Source organism: Diabrotica virgifera, chromosome 1 (genome assembly GCF_917563875.1).
Source record: "Diabrotica virgifera virgifera chromosome 1, PGI_DIABVI_V3a".
Classification (NCBI taxonomy): domain Eukaryota; kingdom Metazoa; phylum Arthropoda; class Insecta; order Coleoptera; family Chrysomelidae; genus Diabrotica; species Diabrotica virgifera.
Genome location: NC_065443.1, coordinates 175,338,317 through 175,364,491, shown reverse-complemented (window position 1 = coordinate 175,364,491; position 26,175 = coordinate 175,338,317). Strand labels below are relative to the sequence as shown.

Here is a 26,175-nt window from a genome sequence, read left to right as displayed (position 1 = left end):
TTAGCAATTATCCATCTTCATTCAGTTTCAGTACATTATTCTTATTTTATTATTTCATCTTTTAGTCGTCATTACTATCTATATAGAGCTACTGTTCTTCGACAGACATGCAAACGAGCCGTATCCATCCTTGAGTGTCAAGTGGTTTTCTTGCATCTCTTGCTAGCCAACTCTATTCAGTTTGCCTCTGTCTCTTCCCACTTCTACTTCTATCCCTTCTAATCCTCCTTTCTTCAGTACAACTGCAAAGTAGTATTTTTTTTTTGTTTTCTTACTTCGGCCTCTCAACGTAGAAGCCACTGCCCCCTTTTCTTTTCATCCCAACTATTTAGTAGTCTAGTCTCTTTTCTTTACACTACTTTTTCCTTACTTCTGTTGGAGTATATCTTTCTTTTTACTTTCACTCCAACAGAAATTTTCTTCTTTTTGTTACAATCGGCTTCGTCCATACATTTGGTGGAACTGAAATCTTTACGTTTTTTTCTTGTTTCTATGGGGTTTGATGTAATTCTTTTTACTGTGGTCAGAGGTATTTTCGTCAAATCGCATATTTTACTCGTAGCGGAAGTTGTGTCAAGTCCTCTTTTAAGTAAGGTACTCTATATAGTTTTTACAATTTGCTTTGCATCTACAGATAAATGTTTCTTTTTTACCGGAACACTAGAAGAAGCCCCATTATTACTATCCCACGGACGCCACATAATGATAGAAAACGTAATGAATAAAATGAGTAATACTACTTAACACTTCCCGTGATACATAAAGACTAACAAATTTTATCAAGAAATCGTATTTTAATACTGGTTGGTTTTCAGTTCCATAAACTTATTATATAAATACCTGAAAACCACTTAAAAGGTGATTAAATAGCAACCCCGTCGCGCACTACAATCGAATTCGAAAAACCCTTTTAGCGGTACAGTTTCGTCAATATAAGCCTAATCTGTATTAATGAAATTATAATGAGTTTGGATTGTACGCAATTAAATCAACATTAAGAAATGAAGATTGACAAATTTTACCAGAAAACATATTTAAATTTTACCTGAAACCGGGCCTTTTATACTATTATCGGCTAATCCAGGATGTTTATAGTGGTAACTAATTGATCTTAACCATTTACTGTTTAACATACCATATATGCAGCACCACTTCAAAATCTCCACTATAATCAGAGTTATAGGAAGGTATTTACAGGGCCGGTCTCACACATTGTGTGCGAGTAAAGCCGCGTTCAGAGTGGACGAGCAAAGAGCAAAGAGCAAAGAGCAAAGAGCAAAGAGCAACGAGCAAAGAGCAAAGAGCAAAAAGTGCACGTTCAGAGTGGACGAGCAAAGAGCAAAGAGCAAAGAGCAAAGAAGTGCTAATAGCGGGTAGTTACGCTAGACGAGAGTTTAGTTCTTTTCCACTCGGCAGTGTGGATAGGAGCGGTAGGATATTTGCTCTTTACTCTCACAGTAGTCCATGTAGTGAGACCGCTCCCGTCTGAAAAAATTTCCGATTTGGTCTCTTTGTGGATTCCTATTTAAAAATATTTTAAAATTTCCTTTAAACAAATCTGAAGGGTGCTGGGCGGAATTTTTGGGCAGAAATTGTTTAAACAATTTTTTTAAACAAATACAAAAGATCACGTGTTTTGCTCTGGAACATATATTTTTAAGTTTTGTGGGTCATCTAAACAACAAAGGTATCTTGTAAATGTTCCCAAAAATTGATAGTTTTCGAGTTATAGGCAATTTAAAATCTGAAAAATGCGAAAATACCCATTTTCGAGGCCTAAATACTCATATTTAAATTAGTATTTTTAAGGTTGCCAGATACTTAAATTGAAGTTTAAACATTGAGCCTCAAGACTCTGAAGACTGATCGCGTCTAACCTTAATTTATACCGTTGTTTTTTAATTGTTAAATATGCGTGTTTATTCGATTTTTTGCCGGTGTGGCGCGCTCAATTTCAAAAATCTCCTATTTTCCTCCGAAAATTATTTTTCCAGATTTTTTGGGATTTTCTAAATAAAATAAGTTTCTTGACATTTTTCTCAAAAGTTAACAGTTTTAAAGTTATAAGCGATTTAAAATCCAAAAATGAGTTTTTTTGTCATTTTTTGGATTTTAAATCGCTTATAACTTTAAAACTATTAACTTTTGAGAAAAATGTCAAAAAACTTATTCTATTTAGAATATCCCAAAAAATCTAGAAAAAATAATTTTCGGAGGAAATAGGAGATTTTTGAAATAGAGCGCGCCGCACCGGCAAAAAAATCTGATAAACACGCATATTTAACAATTAAAAAACAACGGTATAAATTAAGGTTAGACGCGATCACTCTTCAGAATCGAAGCTGAATGTTTTATCATCAATTTAAGTATCTGGTAACCTCAAAAATACTAATTGAAATATGAATTTTTAAGCCTCGAAAATGCGTATTTTCGCATTTTTCAGATTTTAAATCGCCTATAACTCGAACACTATTAATTTTTCGGAAAAATTACAAGATACCTTTTTTGTTTAGAATAACCCAAAAAACCTAAAAATGTATAATAATAAAAATGGTATACATTTTTATTTTATAGTCGTATTACTCCGTAGAGTAAGTGCACACATACATTGCCTACATTGGATCCGATTTTCTCCGATCAGATCAGATCAGATCAGATCCGATCCGATACATAGGGTTTTTCATTCACAGTCATTTGTTTCGAGCTTCTGTCATGTGTCACATAATATTAATTTATCTACGTCATACGTTATTGGTATATAAACAATACAAACCAAAGACGTATGGCGTAGATATATCAATATTATGTGACACATGACAGAAGCTCGAAACAAATGACAGTCGATGAAAAGCCCTATTGGATCCGTCTTTCTCCGATCAGATCAGATCCGATCAGACCGGTTTTCCGGCGATGGTGCCTACATTGGTTCAGTAATCTTCCGACCACCGACCAGCGACAATAAGTTCCGATGAAGATGTGTTGAGATGATGACATTGAATATATTTAAACATGTTAGATTGCAACCCCCAACTTGCAACAAACTTGCAACCAGTTTGAAACCAACTTGCAACCAGTTTGCAACCAGTTTGCAACCAGTTTGCAACCAACTTGCAACCAATTTGCAACCAACTTGCAACCATCTTGCAACCAACTTGCAACCAATTTGCAACCAACTTGCAACCAACTTGCAACTAAAATTGCAACTCAACTTGCAACCAATCGGAATGAAACCAAACACTTCTCGATGAGAATAGGAGAAGCTACTCCCGACGTCGGCCGATATCGGATCTGATCTGATCTGATCGGATCGGAGAAAAACGGATCCAATGTAGGCACTCCCATTTAATACTATGGGTTTATTTTTTATTTCGACGTCGGCCGACGTCGGATCTGATCTGATCTGATCTGATCGGATCGGAGAAAACGGATCCAATGTAGGCACCCCCATTTAATACTATGGGTTTATTTTCTATTCCGACGTCGGCCGACGTCGGATCTAATCTGATCGGAGAAAATCGGATCAAATGTAGGTGCGGCCTAACTAGGTGCATTTTTCCGTTGGAACTTTAGCAGCTGCAGACGGGGGATGTGAATTGCATAGTGTAGAATTCCTTCCCTCTCGTCTTCACTGCAGCATCCATTTGACTTGCAAATTGGTCTTGGAGGTGTCACCAGGAAAGTGTACCAATAAGTTTTCAATTTAAAAATCTTTTAGTAATATTTTTAATATTTTCAATATTAATAATTTACTATTAGGATTGAAAACTACTTCGTCTAAAAATATATGTTCCGGAGCAAAAAAACGTGATCTTTTGTATTTGTTTAAAAATAGGTATTTATGAAACAGTTCGTGAAGTATGCTTTTTGCGAACGCACGCGATATTTAGAGCACGAGCGACAGCGGAGCGAGTGCTATACATCGCGTAAGTTCGCAAAAAGTACTTCATGCACAGTTTCATACAATATTTTATCTACTCTACCATAAACAAATAAAAAAACTGTAACTCTTCGTCACTGGAATTCATTTCTATTCTACAATTTTTAGAACTTTGACATTTAAAAATTCTAACTTCTTTCAAACCACAAAACTGTAAAAACTCTTGTCGTAATTCATTGCTCATTATGTCATCACCATGACAACGCCCAAGTTAAGGATATTTGATTATATGAAAGTGTGTTAAAAACAGTGCGAAAAAGTAAGTCCCATTTAAAATACATTGTTACTTCACGCTCACTTTAAACACCTCACGCACTGCTATCTATAATGACAGTTTTCACAAACTAAAAACTTACACGTAACATAACAGAGTAGATAAAATTGTTTAAACAATTTCTGCCCAAAAATTCCGCCCGGTGCTCTTCAGATTTGTTTAAAGGGGACATTTTTGAATAGGAATTGACAAAGAAACCGAATCAAAAATTTTTTCAGACGGGAGCGGTCTCACTACATGGACCAAAGAAATCAAACCTGTTTGGTTTCGCCGCTTTGCTCTTTGCTAGCACTCTGTGCACCTCCGTTTGCCAGTATGAGTTTGATTTCTCCGCTTTGCTCTTTGCTCTTTGCTCTTTGCTCTTTGCTCGTCCACTCTGAACGTACGCTAACGGAGGGTTAAAAACACAATCCAAATATCAAAAGCAGACTGACCTTGCAATGAAAATGAATATAAAAGGGGCACACAATCCAATCAAACTACCGTAGTTAATAGAGTACATAGATTTGGGTGGAACTTTAGATTATAATGTCACCAAGCTGAAAAGAAGCGAGTAAACTTAAGAAATTCATGGTTATAAACCAAAGCTGTGAAATTCAGAAGTAAAACCAAAGGGAATGACGAAGACGAAGGTACGAGAAAACTAACAGACAAATAATATATACTATTTATTCTGATATAAAAGTAATACAGAGAGCAAAGGAGTTGTGGAATTAATATTAAAAAAAAATTTAACAAGTAATAAAATTTAGACTCCTATATTCAAGAATAATAACAATAAATAAAATTTAAAGATCAAGAGGAAAGAGGAAAGAAATTAGGACAATAAAGAATAATACAAAGAAACTTAAAACTGAATCAGCTGACACCTTAAAATATCAATATACTAAGCAAATAAACTTTATTAAAACAGTCTAAACCTAACAGATATCATATAATAGGGAAGAAGAGACAAAGAAGACCAAGGATCGCAAGGATACATAAACATAGAAGGAACAAAACAAGCGTTTGCATTACGCTGATGGGATATAACTAGAAATGGTACAGTAGTTGGAGGAAAATGAAAAATGGCTTTTAATATTGTATTTAAAAGCATGACAAACTAGACACATAAAAAGGCAGACGGATGCAAATGTGGTAATTACAGGATCATAATATGTTTATCTACGGTGACATTTAAAGTTTACAGACACAAAAAAGACTTGGCATGATAGAAAATAATACAAGAAAAGGACACGTCGCTTTTATCAAAAACAAATAAGCAAATGAAAATATAAATAAGCACACATAATTAAAAATATCAAAGCAAGGAAAGTAGAAAAGGAGAACTTAAGCTCGGCATTCGAGAGAATAGACAGTACAAAGTTTGAAACTACAAAGAGTAATACAATAAAATTATAAAGACCTTCTATAACAGACTAATAGCAGAAGTTCAACTGAGTGGATAAAGATCTGAGAGTTGTGACACGCAAGAAGGTAAAAAATAAGTTGATGACTTAAGTCCAATAATACTTATAATAACTGTACTTGGACTAAAGTCCAATAACTGTAATAAACAGTATATTAAATAACATGAGTAGACGAAAAATTTACAATCGATTAAAAAACGAAGTTTTGAGATAAATACAATCTTTGCATTGGTATTTACATAGCACTTATGGGATGGCGCTACAAATTATGTAGCGCCATTTAGCCAAATATAGAAGCAGGTTGTGTAGACCCTTGTTAAGAGGAAACAGTAGCGATCGACAGGTAGCAAAAACGCGTTCCAAGATTGCGGCTGTAATTTTGAATATTTTTTCGAGATATTTGGCACACGTATTCGTAATATATTAAAGAATGGCGGTACAGAGCCCAATTTGAAAAATATATTAATATGTGGAAATTACTCTGTAATTAAATACAATATTAAAAAAAACGAGCCTGTGCCGCCATTAAGAAGAACAAAAAAATACACTTTCTACAAATAAACTTTTTTATCCGATGCCTAGATTTTGTGTCATTTTGGAATTACTAAAATTTTTTATTTCATTAGTAGTTCCAAAATGACACAAAATCTAGGCATCGGATAAAAAAGTTTATTTGAAGAAAGTGTATTTTTTTGTTCTTCTTAATGGCGGTATAGGCTCGTTTTCTTAATATTGTATTTAATTACAGAGTAATTTCCACATATTAATATATTTTTCAAATTGGGCTCTGTACCGCCATTCCTTATTATATTACGAATACGTGTGCCAAATATCTCGAAAAAATATTCAAAATTACAGCCGCATTCTTGGAACGCGTTTTCGCTACCTGTTGATCGCTACTGTTTCACCTTAATAGGAAAATATAATGTTGCTGCTCTATTGATATATTAATTATATTAATCTAAAAATGCTCAATTTGTGGCTTAGGCCACTGTTGCTCTGAGCCCCTCAAATATCTTTCGGACCAGGTATAACCCATGGTATGGTGGAGATATGTAGATTATATGTTCGCCATTTGGGCCCATGCACCAGAGTCAATGAACAAATTTCTGATGGACATCAACAATAAAGAAGAATCCATCAAATTCACCATGGAACAGGAAAACAATAATACACTTCCTTTTCTCGATGTGCTAATCAAAAAATAAGATACAGGATACAACCAAAGTATACAGAAAACCAACCCACATCAAGAAATATTTAAATTTTAATTGGAAAGGTTGGGTTGGATTAAAAATTGTGGTTGGAAACTCTCCAACCATAACATAAACATCAACAAAGAAATTATCAAATCCCTATATGATGCATTCCAGGAAAGAAAAACCTGCTAATATAGGTGTTAAAAAAAACTACCCGTTGCCATTTATAAATAAGGATTTTCACAACAATGAAGAAAAAAACAACTATGCAGCACAAGTACTTCAGAGATAACAACACAACACAAGAAGGGATTCAGAGATGACAACGATATCACATCATGTAAAGGACTTATCAGAAAAATTGAAAACATGGGAAACAAGTACATCACAACAACGTTCGAAACAACCAACACTCCGAGATCTATACTGTCCAAAGCCAAACTTAATAACATACAAGATAGATCCAAAAACTGTCTATACAAAATACCTTGTGAATACACGAGTTTCTATGTGGGAGAAAATGCAAGTTTTCGGTAAACGAGCATGTAACGCATATGTATAATGAAGAGAGACTTCCGAGAAATCCTAGATATGCAAAAAAGCCTGGAACAAGGGACACATATTACAATGGAAAGATGCATCATTAATCATGAAAGAAACAGACATGAAAAAGAGAAAAGTCAAAGAAGTCGTCCTCATTCTACTAAACGAAAAAGAATATATAGCGAATCCGTCACCAGAATGCAGTAGGCTTTGGTTACCAATACTAAAAGAAGAAGACAAAAATAATAACATACCAACAATAGCAAAATAAAAGGAAGTTAAAAGAACAAACGATTGAATATCTCATACAAAATAATATGCAACATGCACCACAACCATGAACAAAAATTACATTTTAATTCAATTAAATAAAATAATTTTAAGGATTATTATTGAATTTAAAAATTTGTTAATGGAATTTAATTTAATTTAGGTTTAATTTTTTACAGCAATCACATCTACGACACATATTAAACAAACAAATTAACACAAAATAACACACAAACAGAGTCAGAATTTTCAGTGTCTCGATCTTAGTCACATAAGATCGAGACAAATTTCATTTATTGAACAGATATGCATAAAATAAAAACTCACGTTTTAAAATCTTCTCAAAATTTCAAAATTGTTTTCTTTTTCTTTTTTTGAGAACGATTTCCGGAGTGGAAATCAAAACGTTGGGACATTAGTAATTAAAAATGTAATTTTCATTCAACCAATAATTGTGACTAAATCCCATATAAACATAATTCTTAACCCATCCTCTGCCGATCACACGCCAGCGCGTGATATGGTTGCTTTAGTCAGGTGCCGTTCATGCGACAGCGACTGATATCTTTACTTCAGTCAGGTGCCGTTTAACAGAATGCCTCCTAGCCGAGTTCCATCCTTTTTGATAGGCAGGGAATGGATTTAATAACGAATGTCGGTGGTTAAAACTGTTTTTCACTTGATATAATTTAATATGGCGAATCCAATTTTTATACCAAAAACTCCGTTTTCGGTTCCGATTTGTAAAATCCACCACATATTTTTTGTAAATGGGTAATATTATAGAATATTATTTTCATAAAATAAATTACTTACCAGGTCTCTTTAATTTTACCTAACCATTTTCAAATATGTGGTGGATTTTTCAAGTGTTCAAAATATTTCTATGAACACTGGCTTATCGAAAACGAACTAAGAGGTAAAACAGTTTTAAGTACATTGTGTTTAACTAATGGTATCACAATAATAGTTTAATTGAAACGTACACAAATATTTGGAGCGTTAAAGGAATAGAACCCCCAAACAACTTTTATGGGACGCACAAATTTCACTATTAATTCTTTAAAGATTTTCCTGTCTTAAAAAAGGAAGGTTGTACCAAATTAAATAAGAATAAAAATACATATTTTAAAGTATGTTACTTACCGGAAAATATGCTAGCAACGGCTGCAATGATAAAACTAAAAACCACACCAGGTCCAGCGACATTCTTAGCCACCATCCCCGCAACTAAATACATTCCTGTCCCCACACAGCTTCCAACGCCTAGAGACGTTAGATCTAGCGTTGTAAGGCATTTCTAAAAAAAAACAAGAAAATATTTCACTCTTTAATATACACTAATGACAAAAAGTATCGAATAATTTTTTAAACAAAAAAAAAACAGTAATCTTTATTAATTTTTAGCAGAATGTTCTAATACTCGTCTATGATCTCTATTAGGTTTTTTTCTATTATCATACTTTAATATATTAATTATGATTTCACTAACTGTATCATAACAAGCTTCATTATGATACAGATTTTCATTACGATACAGATTTTTAACCAATAGAATCGCGATATGGCATTTGCGACGAAGGTGGTACACGCGCAATGACCAAAGGCGAGCAAATACATACCCTTTGACAGTTCTCAATATAGGGTGAGGCAGATAACTGGCCTATTAGAAATATCTCGAGAACAAAAGGCAATAGAATCATGAAAATTGGAATAAAGGGGTTTTGAAGGATGATCTATTTAATGAAAATATTTTCATCTCTTTGCAAATTCCGGTTATTATAACTTCGTTTTTTTTAATGGGACACCCTGTATATTTTTACATTTTTGGATTCTCTTCGATGTCTTCTTTCTTAAAATATGAGGTTTTGTAATATTATACAGGGCATTTTAAAAGATAATTACGTTTTTTTATTAATTTCGTAGCAATATTCACACCCTGTAGAATTGTAGTAGTTTGACATCTAAAACTCTACTTGCATTCAAATGATTTTTAATATAGTCTACTCTTGTTAAGAATCGTTAGTATAGCTAAATTTTAAATTTTAGTGTACAGGGTTTGTCGAAACTCGGAGTGAGTATTTTCTGGGGTTTATTAAATGGAACACCCTGTATTTTTGTTTTGTAATGAAATGATATTTTATAGTACTTTTTTATTTCTTAAGCATTCCCTATACTTAACTGCTTTAATTTGTGAGTTATTGGTGATTCAAGCTAAACATTAATTGCAACAAAAAATACGTAAAATTTTATTAGGTTGGCCGTGAAAATACTCAATCCCAAATAATTTTTCAGAAATAAATACATATTAATCCAGACTGATCCTTAAAATTACCAATAATGGTTTAGCTATCAAAATACCTACGTAGTTAAGATTGTTCGTGCGATTAACAATTAAGCACAAATTAAAGCAGTTAGGTATAGGGAATGCTTAAGAAATAAAAAAGTACCATAAAATATCATTTCATTACAATACTAAAATATAGGGTGTTCCATTTAAGAAAACTCAGAAAATACTCATTCCGAGTTTCGACCAACCCTGTATACTAAAATTAAAAATTTAGCTATACTAATGATTCTTAACAATAGTAGAGTATAATAAAAATCATTTGAACGTAAGTAGAGTTTTAGATGTCAAACTACTACAATTCTACAGGGTGTGAATGTTGCTACGAAATTAATAAATAAACGTAATTATCTTTTAAAATACCCTGTATAATATTACAAAATCTCATATTTTAAGAAAGAAGACATCGAAGAGAATGCAAAAATGTAAAAATATACAGGGTGTCCCATTTAAAAAAACGAAGTTATAAGCAACTTCCGGTATAACCGGAAGTTGCAAAGAGATGAAAATATTTTCATTTAATTGATCATCCTTCAAAACCCCTTTATTCCAATTTTCATGATTATGTTGCCTTTAGTTCTCAAGATATTTCTAATAGGCCCTTTATTTGCCTCACCCTGTATATGTATCAAACTGAATAATTTAAAAATTATATCTTTTTAATAAAATCTCTGAAGACGATAGGGATGTTAAAAATTATTTATCCTCAAATTTGTTTTAATAATGTAATATTAACAATATAAATGTGTCAACAAAATAATTATTTTTACCGTAGGTATGGTTTGAGTTGCAAAATTAATAATTTTAAATTTATTTTTAGTTGTGAATGCTCATAGCAAAATCTTGTATACAACTTGCATTTAATTATCAGTATGAAGCTTGTACCACAGTATAAAGAGGGACAGTAGAACTACTCTCCGAAAAATTGGAAGTAAAATCTTTCAACGCGCATGGCGACCGCGCAAGGTTCCCAGTCGCTAGACCACCACTCTTGCACTGCTAGTCACGTAGAAACGTACGGCTTTTAACATGGAAAACTCGCATCCACCACTGGTGAATTGCTAATTACGTACTGCCGGTATTACTTGCCGAGATCTTGAGATTTAAGATCTCGGCAGGGAGATATAAGAGATTACTTGAGATCAAAGTGCCGACATAGAAGAGGTTTTACTGTCCCTCTTTATACTGTGCTCGTACTCTATACGAAACTCGCCGCCAGGCGACTCGTTCCGTGTCCGTCATACTCGCTTCATAATGACCATCATTAAATACTCGTTGCATAATATCTCCTGTCTGGAATAAGAATGACGTAACTGTAAAAAGCCAAATTTCTCAGGAGAGCAAAAAAACGATTTTTAAATATTTAAAATAGGGATTAAATGAGGGATAATCGTCCAGGAGCATCGGTATGGCGTTTATTGTTACAATGATGGCTTTTATTTTTATCCCTAATGGTTCGAAATTCCTTATCTTAGTTTAATCACCCCATTTCAACACTTTTTGCAGTTGCGTCATTCTTCATCTAAAAATTTTAAATATTTAAAATAGTGATTAAATAATGAGTAACCGTCCGAAGCATCGGTATGGCGTTTATTCTTACAATTATGGCTTTTAGTTTTATCCCCATTGGTTCGAATTTCATTATCTCAATTTAATCCCCCCATTTTTAACCCTCTCTACAGTTACGTCATTCTTGATCTGAAAATTTTTCTGTACAAAAAAAATTATTTTTAAATATTTTTTATTATGCTCTTTATTACTACAGCAATGGCTCTTATTTTCATCCTTATTTGTCCGAATTTCATTAGGTATCTTAATTTAGTCCCCCCATTTTCAACCCTATTTACAGTTGCGTCATGCTTCATCTGAAACAATGTCTAAAATGGTGCGTATTTCAATAACGACGCAACTACCATGTGGTACCTCAGCACATAGTTACAGTTCTGTCGCTTTTGTATCATCTGTATACAGTAATTTAGAAGTTAGTTACGCAATAAACAGGAATTGGTAAAATTTGCCGTGACGGTATTCTTATTCCGGATTGGCAATATACTAACCAGCGATCCACAATTATTTGTATCAAAGCTATCCAAGCAAAAAATTACGTATTTCTTGTTTTAATCTGAATTTTTTAAGCAAAGCAAAGGTTATTTACATTTGAATTTGGCATTCTGTCAATGTCAAACTACATTTTAAATTAGGTATTAATAAAATATACTTAAATGAAATTTGAAAGTGAATTTAATTGTTAGGTATGTAAAATAAATAAGATTTTTAAAAATACAATTTGAGTATATTTGAGAGCAGTAATTTATTTACAACTTTAAAAGTTTGTACGAGTGTACGGCCTACCCGTAAACGGAAGTACCTAATAATAAATATACTCTTCCATCTATTGTTGAAGATTCAAAACACTTTACTATACGTCATCAGTCATCAGTTATTAAATTGTTCGTCAAATCGAAAAAAAATATTGGTTACTTTATTAAGACAATAATTAAAAGCTTCATGTAATTTATTTATAACTTAAATAATAATTATCTATATCTAATCTCCAAAAGCCATTGACGTAAACTGACAAGTATATCTGAAGATAGTCAAAGTTGACGTACACTGTATAGCCATCTCTGTCCTTCAGAGCCCACTATAATGAAAATAATTTTGGATTACTGGATATTATAAACTCATAATAGGAGGGTATTGTTCCCAAAAAATAAAAAAAAAAGTTGACAAGACAGACAAGACAGACGTTGACAAGACATTTGTGTTCGAGAATTTCATCTCCACATTCATTGGGAGGTCCATTATTACAAAATAATGAGTAATTTAATGTCAGAGCAAGCAGCGCAAATCGTAGCTTTAATTGTAGATGGACGATCGCAGTAATATATTGCTAATTTTATTAAAAATTCACCGATCCAGCATTTTAAGAGCTTTAAGAAGGTATAGAGAAACGGGAGGATACACAAAAAGACCAGTTCTAGGACGTCCCAGGTAGGGATGGGAAAAACCTGCCGGTTTTAACCGAAAACCGGTTTTTTTACTTCGCAATAACCGGTTTTACCGGTTGTTTTTTTGTGCCGGTTATAACCGGTTTTTTCTTTTTAAAGTAAAAACCGGTTATTAGGTTTTTACGGTGATTAGGATTAGGTTAGGTATTATTTTGGATCCCAATCATAATTATTATTCTCAAGTAATTATTCCAAACAAAACCATAATTCAAATTTAATTTTATAAATACAGAAGCAAACTGAAAGTGCAAACTCACATCAGCCAGGAACAATTTAGTTTTATTATAATATATTCGTTGAAAACGTATTTGTAATCATAATATTTACATAAGAAGTGATCTGGTGAATTAGACGCAAACATCATCTATTTTTCACACTTGACTCTTGACATTGAAAGTGGGTGAATGACTTTTTCTGATTACCAAAAATAATGTCTGACTATAAATATCGAATTACCGATTACGAATACGAATCTCCAAGGATTTCCCTACGTTTTCAAAATGATACACCCATACAGGAAGTATTAAATGAGTTAAAATGTACCTATTATACAAAAATATAAAAACGTGTTAAAAAAATACATGATAAATTTTTTTTTGATGGTAGTAAAAATAAAAGATAAATTGCATTATCCAATTTATTTTTAAGTAAAACATTTATGTTGATATTATTTTTTTTAAATCCCATTTGAAAGAGTCTGGGAAATTTTGTATAAGTTGAAATGGTTCATTTAAATTGTATATTATTGCAATATGTATATATTAATCTTACGCTATATTATATTTAATAATAATCAATAAATATATAATAATAATAAAATAATAAATAAATATAATAAGTAATAGAATAACATGGTTTTTAAAAATTGTGTTTTATTTATATTGATATTGATGTTCTTTCGATAGTACTAATTTTGATATTATTGATATCGAGTATCGAGTCGAGTGGAGTATCGCAAACTAAAGTGCATTGTAAATGTAACATTGTAACCTATTGGATTAAAAAACCAAAAACCGGTTTTTGGAAAAACCGTTTTTTTTTGGCCGGTTATAACCGCCAGGTTAAACCGTAAGAAAAAAACCGGTATAACCGAAAACCGGTGTTTTGTCAAAAACCATCATCCCTAGCCCCAGGTGCACGAATCCCGCAGATTACCGTTATCAACCGCAAAATCTTGGTCCAATGCTATTTAAATGCATTAATTTTTTTAGAACCTTGAGAAAACTAATAAATATTTTTGAAAAATTTAAACGGAGAATGAAAAACTACATTATTACCGTGGTCTAAAAGTCCCTTAGAATAAATAAACTTTTTTTGAATAAAGTATTTGAAATTAAAAATGACACTACATTGTCTCTTTTTTCACCCTTGTAAATTATTATATTATAGAAGTTTTCAGAGACATTTGGCCCTCAGTATTAATGTAATCTTTCATTCTGCGTTTAAATTTTTCAAAAATGCATATGTATCTATTAATTCTCTCAGGATTAAAAAAATTAATGCATTTAAATATCATTGGCCAAGACTTTGCGCAAACCACCTTAAGGTTCGTACGAGAATATTCTTTTCATTGATGAGTCAAGATTTGCTGTTTGTGGATCCGACAGACTTATTCCAGTTTACAGATGTGCCGCGTCTGAGCGATTTGCTCAGTGCAACATAAGAGCAGTCAGGCATTTTGGAGGTGGCTCGATTATGATATGGGGAGACATCTGCTGTGCAGGTCACACAAAATTAACTGTGTTTCCTAGGGGCGTCCCTGACAGCTGATCGGTATATAAAAGAGGTTAAAAAAATCCACGAGGAAAATAAAATTCCTGTAGCTGGCTGTATACCATAAATCACAAAAATAATTCATCATCATCACGTAGCGCTACAACCCTGGGTGGGTCCTGGCTAACTGTACAACTTTATTCCAATTTGTTCGGTCTTCCATCAACCTAGGGACAAATGGGATGTTCATTTTTCGGAGATCTGCTTGGATGGTATCTCTCCATCGCATTCTGGGACGTCCGAGTGGTCAATTGTCTTTAGGAATCTCCTCCACAAAAATAATTACTGGATCCTTTGTAAAAGGTATATTTAAAAGGGTTACATCACATTAACAAAATGTTTCCGGATTAACAAATAAATCCATCATCAGTGTTAAAAACCCCAAAAATAATAAGTATAACCTAATTAATAAAGGAAAATGTTGTAAAAAGTTGACTAAGGTTAAGAATTGTCAGAGGTCATACCTATAATAGCATGCATGCGTGAGCCACCAAAATGTTATGGGTAAAAAACATTGAAATGTTACAAAATTTTAGAGAGGTTCTTGAAGAAAACATAATGCCTTTTGTTCCAATTCTTCTCTTCTCCAAATTCAAATTCACTAATGGATTTTAGCGATCACATTTTCCATTAACTCTCTGTTTCTTGAAATGTGTATCAGCGATAGAATTTCGTTAATCCCTTTCGGAGCCAAGACATTTTCTTGTGTCCTATTATATCCTTGTTCCAATCTGCACGTTGCTAGAATAACAACTCAATATCTTCAACAGGTTGGTAATCAAGTTTGATTTGATTGATTGATTGTCCAACAGTCAGCTCATATCTAAACCCAATTGAGCATGTTTGGGACTACCTAGAAAGACTCATACGATCCCGTATCGTCACCCCATATTACCTTGATAAACTGGGAAATGTTTTAGCAGTAGAATGGGAAAACTTTAATTTTGAGTACATATGGTCTCTGATAAGAAGCTTTCCACAGAGAATGAGGGGCGTCATTAGGGCAAGAAGTGCTAATTCCAGATATAGAAATGTTTAATTTGTCCTTGAAATTCTTTATCTTATAGATTTTTATTTTTAATTTTTGTTGGATGATTTTTGTTTTCATTTGTTTGGCCTGTTAGTCTTTGATTTCCCATTTTACTGGAATAAACCACTGTTAAATCTTCCTACGTTTCATTCCCTAGCATTTTGTGCCCAATTTTATTTGGGCACATAATATATTTTTGATTTTCAAAAGAACCAATTTTGGGCCCATTTACATTCCGACCGGAATAGGAATAGACGTAAGCATACTTTCTTTGCCACTTTTATAGTAAAATTTTTCAACAAATCTCTTACGAATTTTATTATATTATAAATGAAAAGTTATATTTTTATTATAACTAATGGTAGGGGAGCATGGATAAGAAGACAAAATCATGAACTCCAGACAGTATATGGAGATGAAACATAGTACGCTACATTAAAGCAAATCGAATAAGATGGGCGGCCCACGTGCTAAGATCGCGTGACAAAAGACTTCTGAACGTCACATTCTGGGAAAGGCCTGAAGGTAAAAGGTCAGTTGGTCGCCCAAGAAAAAGATGGAAGGACGCAGTAGCCAGAACCGACAACAATGGAGGAAAATTTAATAAACGCCGCCAAGACTCACATAGAGTTGTAGACTCACACAGTAGAGCCAAATGATGATGATAGTGATGATGATGATGATGATGGTAAGGGAGCCCAAGCGGGGATTCTTGCAGTTACTCGAGCGCGTCAGATTAGCACATGGGAGAAACCTTGTACCCTGTAAATATACCTCTACCATATATTAGCTCTCAATACAGGGGAGTTCGTTAAGGGAAGGCCGAAAAAAAATCTATCCTTAAAAAAATTCTAAATCGTCAGAATAAGATAAAGTAAGTTATCGATTATAGACGATTTGAGCGGGGCGTAAGGAAATGGGTGAGTCACAAAGCTTCACAAGAAAAAAGCGAATATTTTGCGAAATGAACGACAGATCGAAAAACCAAAAGATACATGCTCAATATTCTTCAAAAATCTATCGAATGATACCAAACGCGACTTCCCACTGAGAGGAGTTAGGGGTAAATTTAAAAATTTAAATACGAATCCCGCGATATTACACGAAATGTACATCAGATCGAAAAACTGAAAAAAAAAACACTTATTCAGTATTTTTGAAAAATCTATCCAATAGCACCAAACACAACCCCCACGGAGGTGGGGTTAGGAGTTACTTTAAAATCTTAAATGGGAGCCCCCATTTTTATTGCAGATTTGGATTCGTTACGTAAAAATTAGTAACTTTTATTCGAGACATTTTAACGAATTATGGGTAGATGGCGCTATAATCGGAAACAACGATTGTTGGAAATGGAAAATTAAATTAAAAAATGGAATTTCCCCCATTTTCTGGAAAATTTTACTTAACTTATTTTGGTTTTAGGACCCACTCTTCACAACCCAATAGGTCCCCATAACGCTCGAGTGACTGCAAATTTAGCATACTTTCCTCCCCTACTATAAAAACAAGTACCCACTATACATAAAATTCTTAAGAGATTATTTGAAAAATTTGACTATAAAGGAGTCAAGTATGCTCACGTGTATCCCAATTCCGGTTGAAACGTAGAAGGAGCGGATTACTTATTACTGACATTTTTGGGTGTTAAAACTGATTTAGTTAATTTCCATTGGACACGCTGGAATATTCTAGCGCTAATTTTAAATTTTACTCGGTAATTAAAGTTTGTTGAAGTGAAAGATTTTGCCAATAAAAATTAAAATAGGTATACATAGCAACAGCTCATGCATAAACTCGGAATTCTTGACATTTTATCATTAAGAGTTTTCACTTTTAGTCCTTATACTCCAGGGAAATAAGCCAAAAATATACCATGTTCTGTACACTTGACCAGCTAGGTTGCAAATAGGTTTTTTTGGGTATTATATACCTAATACATTATAAATACAAAAATGCCTGTCACAGTTCGGACGAAGAATTTTAGTCATTTTTTCAATTTTAGTCAATAACGGTCAAAAATAACAATTTTTTGGTTTAAATCCCTATAGGTAAAAGTAAGGTAACGAAATATCTTATTTAGAGTATTCATCTTTAAAAATTTCGAAAATCAAAAATTTGTTATAACTTTTGCGAAAATGAACATAAGACTTTGATATTGCATGAATAGTTGCGTCAAATAGTCCATATTTATGTTACTCTAGAAACTCTAGAAGACGACATCCCTTGCAGTGGCCCTGGTCACCACATCCTCCGGAGGTTAATTCTGATGGCATATTCGTGTTTAGCGATCCCATAAAAGCCCATGAGTAATCTGTTTATATCAATTTAATGCCGAAAACTCTCGAAACTCTAGTAGATGACGCCCGTTGAAGGTCAAGGTCAAAGTAAAGGTCGCCATTGGATAGCCAGGAAAAAATCCTAGACTACTAGTACTTTTGTTTGATCCAAACTTCTACATGTTGTCAGATAACCAGTAACTCAGGGAATGAAATACTCAGTAAATCTTATAATTTTTCGAGTTTGTGCCTCTATATCTTGAAAATCCTCAATATGATCGAGATGTGCCCATGAGAACTTTTTATCAGAATGCTTCAAAGAGTATTTTCCCAAACTATGAACTAAATCCACTGGGACCTAATTTCCATAAGGTTTGTGCGGGGTACTTTGTTTTGTTGAGTATAGGCGAGATACAAAGATTGAGATACAAAGTAAGAAGGCGGAAGAAGTTGCATATCAATTAACGGATATATTGCATGCATTTTACATTCCGATAATGGCCGAGAGTTCGGTAATGCAGTTATAAATGAAGTAAAGTGGAACCCCGATAAGTCGGCCTCCGATAACCCGGAAGTCCGGCTAACTCGGACCGATTTTCATCAGACAAAATAAACATTTTTCACTTTGACTGAGTTTTTTACCAAGAAATAAACAATAGGTACTGTAAGTATACAACTGTACGTAATTTAGATGTACTGTGCATACGTATTTCATGTTTTTGCAATTATAATGTGAATTTGTTTATTATTTAGGTATATATATTTTATTAATTTTTAACATATTCTCCGGCTAACCCGGATTTTCGATAACCCGGATCGGCCGCGGTCCGGATTAATCCGACTTATCGAGGTTCCACTGTAATGTAATACAAAGTTAGTTCATGAAAAACCAAGGCACATCCAGAGTCAAGGTTCAGTCGAACGAGCTAACCAAGACATCGAGAAAATGTTAGTAGCCTGGAGGCAAGAAAATAACACAACAACGTGGTCAAAAGGACTTGCGTTTTTTACGTTAACATTCTTGTCCAGTATTTTACGTATTTATAATATAAAGTATTTTACGTTTTAGCGAAAGTTTTTGCAAACAACCGGGGTAGCAAATTACTTACAGAGTTGAATCTGGAAATTACTGAAAAGTTTAGTAAAAACTAGTTTTGATTGAAATATGTTTAATCTCAACTAGAATTAACTGAAAACATTTGATAGTTCTAGTTTTTACTAGTTAAAACTAGAATTGTCTAAAGCTCATAGTTAAAACTAGTTTTTCCTAGTAAATTCGGGTTTTAACTGAAATAGGGTTTTTACGGTAACACATATAATTCACAAAATTTTTTAAGACGATTCATCAGCTAGTTTAAATTTTATTCAATTTGTTTATCCCACAGAGCTTTGTTTGCAATGTTATTGCTCAGAAAATGATAACGACATAGCGATAAGATTTTTTGGGTACCACATGAAAGAAAACGACCTACATTTTCAGTATATTTAATAAAATATTAACAAATGTTATTTTTACTATTCCAAAAACATTTTGCAAAATTTAATAACTTTTTAATATTAACAGTACACTAAATCTACTTTGTTGTTTGTAAAGCTGATATTTCTACACAAATTATCAGTAGTAATTGCATAAGAGCTCCAAAATTATCGAATTTTTTCCGAGTGACAGTTTGACAGTTTTAATTTCACGACCCGAAGGGGAGTTAAATTATATTAAGGTGTCACGAGGGCAAAAATTCGATAATAATTTTAGAGATCGAGTGCAATTCGCTGCGATTATTTCATGAATAAAACTGTTCAAAACAAAAATTTTATTATTATTTATTTATGTAAGTACAAATTAGTACAAATAAATACACAGTTGTTTTAAATATGTATTTGACGGTTGGAAGTCATCACTTTTATAATTTTTAAAACATTAATTGTCATTAATGTCACTGAATGTATTTTTTCGTAGAAACGAAGGGCATCTGACGTATTATACTTGACGACGGGATATTATCAAAAATTATCACTTTAATTTTTATTTCTGTAGTTTCTATTGGTCAGAATCTCCTATGAATGAAATAATCACAAAAAAATTTAAAATCAAAGTTAGCCCCTTTTTTATTTAATTCACAGCTACTTTGTTTATAACAATTATTAAGCAACTTAGCTAGCGTTATTTTGAAGTTCAAGGTATATAGTTTATGTGTAAAAATTTGAATAATCTTTGATTCATAAAAATCGGTCAAGCCGTTGCGGATGAGTATGGCAACTAACGTCGTGACAGGAGAAATTTATATATAATATATAAATATATAGACCGCTATAAAAAGAGAGTTGGCAATAGAAAGGTGAAAATTAATGGTTGAATGTATTTTTTAATGCTATATCACATAAAATTAAGGTGGACAATTTTGTCCAAAAAAATAAAAAGGTCAGGGGGGCAACTCCCTTATTCTTTATCACTTATGGGTATGAAAAATAGATTAGCACTTGTTATCAGTCCTACAGGATATATGTGTAAAATTTCATAAAAATCGGTCAAGCCGGATCGGAGGGGTATGGTAACAATCAATGTTTATGACAGGAGAAAGAAGCAGCTGTGAATTACATAAAAGAGTGGATAATGTCGTCCGCACATGGATAGACGCTCGAAGTAGTCGACTCGATTCCAGTCGCGTAGATCTCTTCCCGCCACTGAAATTCCTTCGTTGTGGCATTGAGCTCCGTAGACGGAGGTGAGCTTGAAGATGGTTGAGGTGAAGGTGTGCTTAGGATTGCAAATCTCCTCGTCTCTAGCGATCGGTAGCGCACGAGAAAGTTCGAGTGAGACGCACGTTTCCAGTCATGGAAGGAAATTTATTTTATTTGTTTCTTTCGTTTGTTGTTGATTTTTGCGTTAAATTAAATTTTAGTTTTTTTAAGATCGGTGAATATTATGTTCGTTGATTGTAGTGCTAGTAGTTTTGTGGAAATATATTTTTTTGTAATATAAAATTCTCAAAACATTGAACTTTTGTTTCTAGGGTTTATTATAAAATTCGTTGGGGAAGGAGAAAAATACTCTCAATTGTATAATGCTCATTGTATACAAATTATACTAAAAATGTAACAATACCGTAGTTTTTACAGATCGAAATAGTCGTTTTGGTTGATATATAAAAAATTTGTTCTTCGTGGTTGGAAGATGTGAGCAAACTGAATCGACTTGTGTGCGGAGAGCAATCGCTTGTGCCGCAGGGTTTGTACAAGACTCGCGCGAACTTCGAGACTTGTCTTCGATCGACCCATATGCGGACGGCCTTACTTTGACCGACTTTTTTTTTAATTCGTGTAAAAATACCAACTTTTCAAATACCAAAGTAGATTTAGTATGAAGTCAATATTAACAAAGTTCTTCAAATTATTTATAAGCCAAAAATAACTCTACTTTAGTAAAATGTTTTCGGAATGTTAAAAATGACTTTTTATTGATTTTTTAAATACGCTAAAAATATAAGTATTCTTTCATATGCTTTCCACATAATTGCTATATTATCATTATTTTCTAAACAAGAACATTGCAAAAAAGCAATTGAATAAAATTTAAACTATGTAATTGACGAATCGTCTTGAAATTTTTTGTACATTAAAGTCTTAAGTTCACTTTCGCAAAAGTTATAGAAAATTTTTGATCTTCAAAAATTTAGTCTTTTTTTGCAATCACCGAATTAACAGACGATCAGACCAAAATTCAAAAACTGTCATTTGCAGAATGCTCTGAATAAAATATTTAATTACCCTATTTTTATCTGCAGCGATTTAAAGGAATACACTGCCATTTTTTACCCTTATTTGTTAATAACTAAAATTGTGGTCCGAACTGTGTCTGGCCTTTTTTTATTACAATGTATTAGGTATAATTAACCATTTAGACGGGAAATAAGCCACAATTAAATTGAAAAAATAATTTTATTAACGTTTCGACGCCCAAATCAGGTGTTATATATCTATATAGTCCACATAATGTTCAGAAAAAAGTCACACCATTTTGAGCGTCGGGTTTGGGGGGAGAGGGGGGAGAAATCGGTAAATATAAAAAGTATCGAAAACCTACAATTTTCACCCTCCGTAACTCTGGAACCGTTGATTTTATAACAATTATGTATGGAACCTTTTTTGTTTTAAATTTTATGTAGAACATTTTTCTATAGAACATTCCTTACGCTAAAGCATAGTTTTAGAAATCTTGACGAAAAACTTAAAAAAAAAACTACTAATTTACCGACTTCTCCCCCATCTCCCCCCCAAACCGGACGCTCAAAATGATGTAATTTTTTACTGAACAATATTAGGACCATATAGAACAATTTGGTGTTGAAGGAAAACTTTTACTTTGGATGTCTGGGTTAGGCTTTTTTTGGACCAATTATACTATACTACCTCCGTTACTTTGGAACTGTTCATTTTAGAAGGGTTATGCATAGGGCCTTTTTTATTTCAAATTTAATGTAGAACAATTTTGTGTAGAGGGTTGTTCATGCTAAACCGCTTAGTTTTAGAAATATTGACGAAAAACTTAAAAAACTATGAATTTGCAGATTTCTCCCAACAATTTGGTGTTGGAGGATAACTTTTACTGTGGATGTCTGGGTTTGGGTCTAACTATAACAGACTAGAGGGAAAGCAGGAAAAAACCTAGTGATACTATCCCGACGTCGCAAGTATTTGGTCTTACATGTTTATATGTCTTATAGTTTACTCTCAAAACTAATACCAAATTCTGACTTTAATATATATATTATATGTTGTTTAAATTATAAATAATATCAATATTACATAGATATATAAGTAATTCTAAAATACAAAATATGTACTAACTCGATATGTTATTGACTTACTAATAGTGGTCTTTTCTTTCTGTTGACTTCCTCTTTCAGTATGGGTAACTACATCCTACTGCATTCTACCGAGGAATTTGCGACACAATTTGTTTCATTTAGCATAATAATCAGAGCCGCTTCTTTGATTTTTCTCTTTTTACTATCTGTTTCTTTATATATATACAGCGTGTCTACTTGAGTTGGAAACATATGGGAAACGTTTTTATTATTAATTTTACGAAAAAAAGTTATTCTTTATAAAAAGTTCTGCATGCCCCAAAACCTAAGATTCAATTATCAGATATCAAATTTTCTCAATATTATACGAGGTATGTCAAAAAATATGAATTTCGGCTAAGGGTAAAGTACCTTTATTTCTCTCAATATCGAAAATTCTTATGATAAAAAGTTGTTTGGAATTAAAAACTAAGATGAAATATGCAATTACATGCTTCTTATTAAAAAAAAAATATTTGTCTCAAATTTATGGATACCCAACATCGTTTTTAATTATTACAAATATCATAACTCGTTTATTATTCATTTTACGAAAAAAAGTTATTCTTCATAAAAAACTTTGCATGGTCTAAAATCTAAGAAACAACCATGATATATCAACTTTTATTAATTTTATACGAGGTGTGTCAAAAAATATGAAATTCGCTCAATATTATAGCACCTTTATATTTCACAGTATTTCAATTAGAAGGATGTAATTGCATATTGACACATAGTTTTTAATTCTAAACAACTTTTTTAATAACCGTTTTCAATATTGTGAAAAATAAAGGTACTTTACTCTTGAGTGAAATTCATATGTTTTGACATAACTCGTATAAAATTAATAAAATGTCAAATCTGTTGGTTGAATCTTAGGTCTTAGGACATACAGAGATTTTTATAAAGAATACCTTTTTTTCGTAAAAGTAATAATAAAAGAGTTATCGTATGTGTAATGAATAAAAACGAAGTTAGTATCAATAAATTTGAGAAAAATTTGGAAAATATTTTTTTCCAATTAGAAGCATGTATTACATATTTGAGCTTGGTTTTTATTTCCAAACAACTTTTAATAATAAGAATTTTCGATATTGAGAGAAATAAAGGTACTTTACCCTTAGCCGAAATTCATATTTTTTGACATACCTCGTATAATATTGAGAAAATTTGATATCTGATAATTGAATCTTAGGTTTTGGGGCATGCAGAACTTTTTATAAAGAATAACTTTTTTTCGTAAAATTAATAATAAAAAAGTTTCCCATATGTTTCCAACTCAAGTAGACACGCTGTATATATATATATATATATATATATATATATATATATATATATATATATATATATAATATCTTAAATTGACAAATTAAATTGTCAAATTATTATTCTCTTTTTAAATTAACTAAAATTAAGACATTGTAGAAGACATTTTTTTGTTATGTATGCCAAAAATTTAATGGATTAACCTCACGTTGTAAGTTTTTTATGCTTTTTATGTACAATATTTTTTATCATCTTAATTTCATTGTATTTACTAAAACTTTTTTAGCATATCTTGAAGAAGCAAATAAATTTTGCGAAAGCTTGATAATAACTAAGAGTTTTACTTATCCTGCCCTCTAAAATTTATGACTGCAACCTCAAAATTAACAAGATTTTACATAGTGTCAGTCAATATTACCTTACTGCTTTATATATATATATATATATATATATATATATATATATATATATATATATATATATATATATATATTTGCATCCTACTATCCGCTGGGCGTCCGTTGACAGAACGATCACTGAGCGTCCAAGGAGAATTCATTTCTCAAGTTTAACTTTTCCATCACTCAGCGTCCTTTTGAAAAACAAGCGCTTAGCGTCCAGAGAATACGCAAAAATTGACTCTTTCGATATCTGGGCGTCCTTCAATTATACGGTATAATTTACTCTAGCGATTAGTGGGCGCCCTGCGACGATGTCATATTTCCACAATATTAGATTAATGAAAATATACTGTTTCAACATTTTACATGTGTGAAGAATAGAGGTAATTTGACACTTAACCGAAAGCGTATCGAATTTGGTATTTACATAATATGTTATTATACAGTAGTATGGTGCAAATGAAAGGAATAAATTCGTTTTTTCATAAGCCGGCGACTTTAAGGAAAAATCCCGGAACAGGTCGATTTTTATTTTTAAATTATAATTTGTTGGCATATTATACCGGTGAGTCACCACTAACGGGACGGAAGATTACAGCGAAATAGTAAAAGATTTGAAAAAAAAAATAAATTAATAGTTTGTAAGTAGATTAAAGCTACATTTTAAAATTATTTTGAAATATACAGGGTGTCCCAATAAATTGCTGTGTATTAAAGTTACAGTTTTTCTTATGGAACACATGTATTTTGTTGCATTGTTTCATAAGGCACATGTTTCATAAGGCTTCCTTATACCTATGTACAGAGTGTTCTGAGTTATGTCGACTTTTCTTAAAATGTAAAGTTTTAAAAGAAGACTCATTCTCAACTTATTTAAGCAATTTTGACAAATTTACCCTTACAGCTAAATAATTGGATATTGTTTGAATGTATTTCATGATTGACTGTTAGACATTTATTTACAGGGTGTTCAGAATTTACAGTTTCATTTTGGATTATTCAATGTATAACATGAGGCTTATTTTAAATGGAACACAATGAATATTAATTAATCATAATAATAAACAAACTTTTCTCTTTCGAATGGTATAAGGATGTCCTATAACAAGGAGTCGCAGTTTTTGCGTAATTTACAATTATATGAATTATTAATGATTAAATCGATTTTAAAACAAAAGATGTAGTTAGTTAATGTCAATGTACGACATTGGCGTTTTATGACACTACGGTCTGGTAATTGTCAAAAATATAAACATTCGTGCTTAGTATTTAGATTTAATTGTTCCTAAAAATGAAGAATTACGCTATCTACGAAAGAGTCGACATGGAATGTACTTTGCATTGGGGAATGTTTGAAAAATTGTTTCTGAGCTTCTAAAGTTTACGCTCAAAAGTATCCTGATAGAAAATACCCACAAAAGGAAGTTTTTGAGATTTCTCAATAGATTCCGTGCTGTGCTACTGGTAATCTTACATATGAAAAGGCAAATGAAAATAAAGCAGTGATTTGTGACGACCTCCATGAACTTGATGTTCTACTTTCTGTTACTGAAAACCCAAATACTAGTACGAGAAAAAATTCGGGAGAATTG

The 26,175-nt window shown here is 32.3% G+C and overlaps 1 protein-coding gene across 1 annotated transcript in view; it reads right to left on the bottom strand.

Annotated features, from left to right (window-relative positions):
- Positions 1-26,175, bottom strand: part of LOC114337914 (probable cationic amino acid transporter) — a 1,427,575-nt gene that overhangs the window by 737,048 nt on the left and 664,352 nt on the right. The window contains exon 3 of the mRNA XM_050641785.1: positions 8,779-8,932. Coding sequence (XP_050497742.1) covers positions 8,779-8,932 — 154 coding nt within the window. The remainder of the gene's footprint in view (positions 1-8,778; positions 8,933-26,175) is intronic.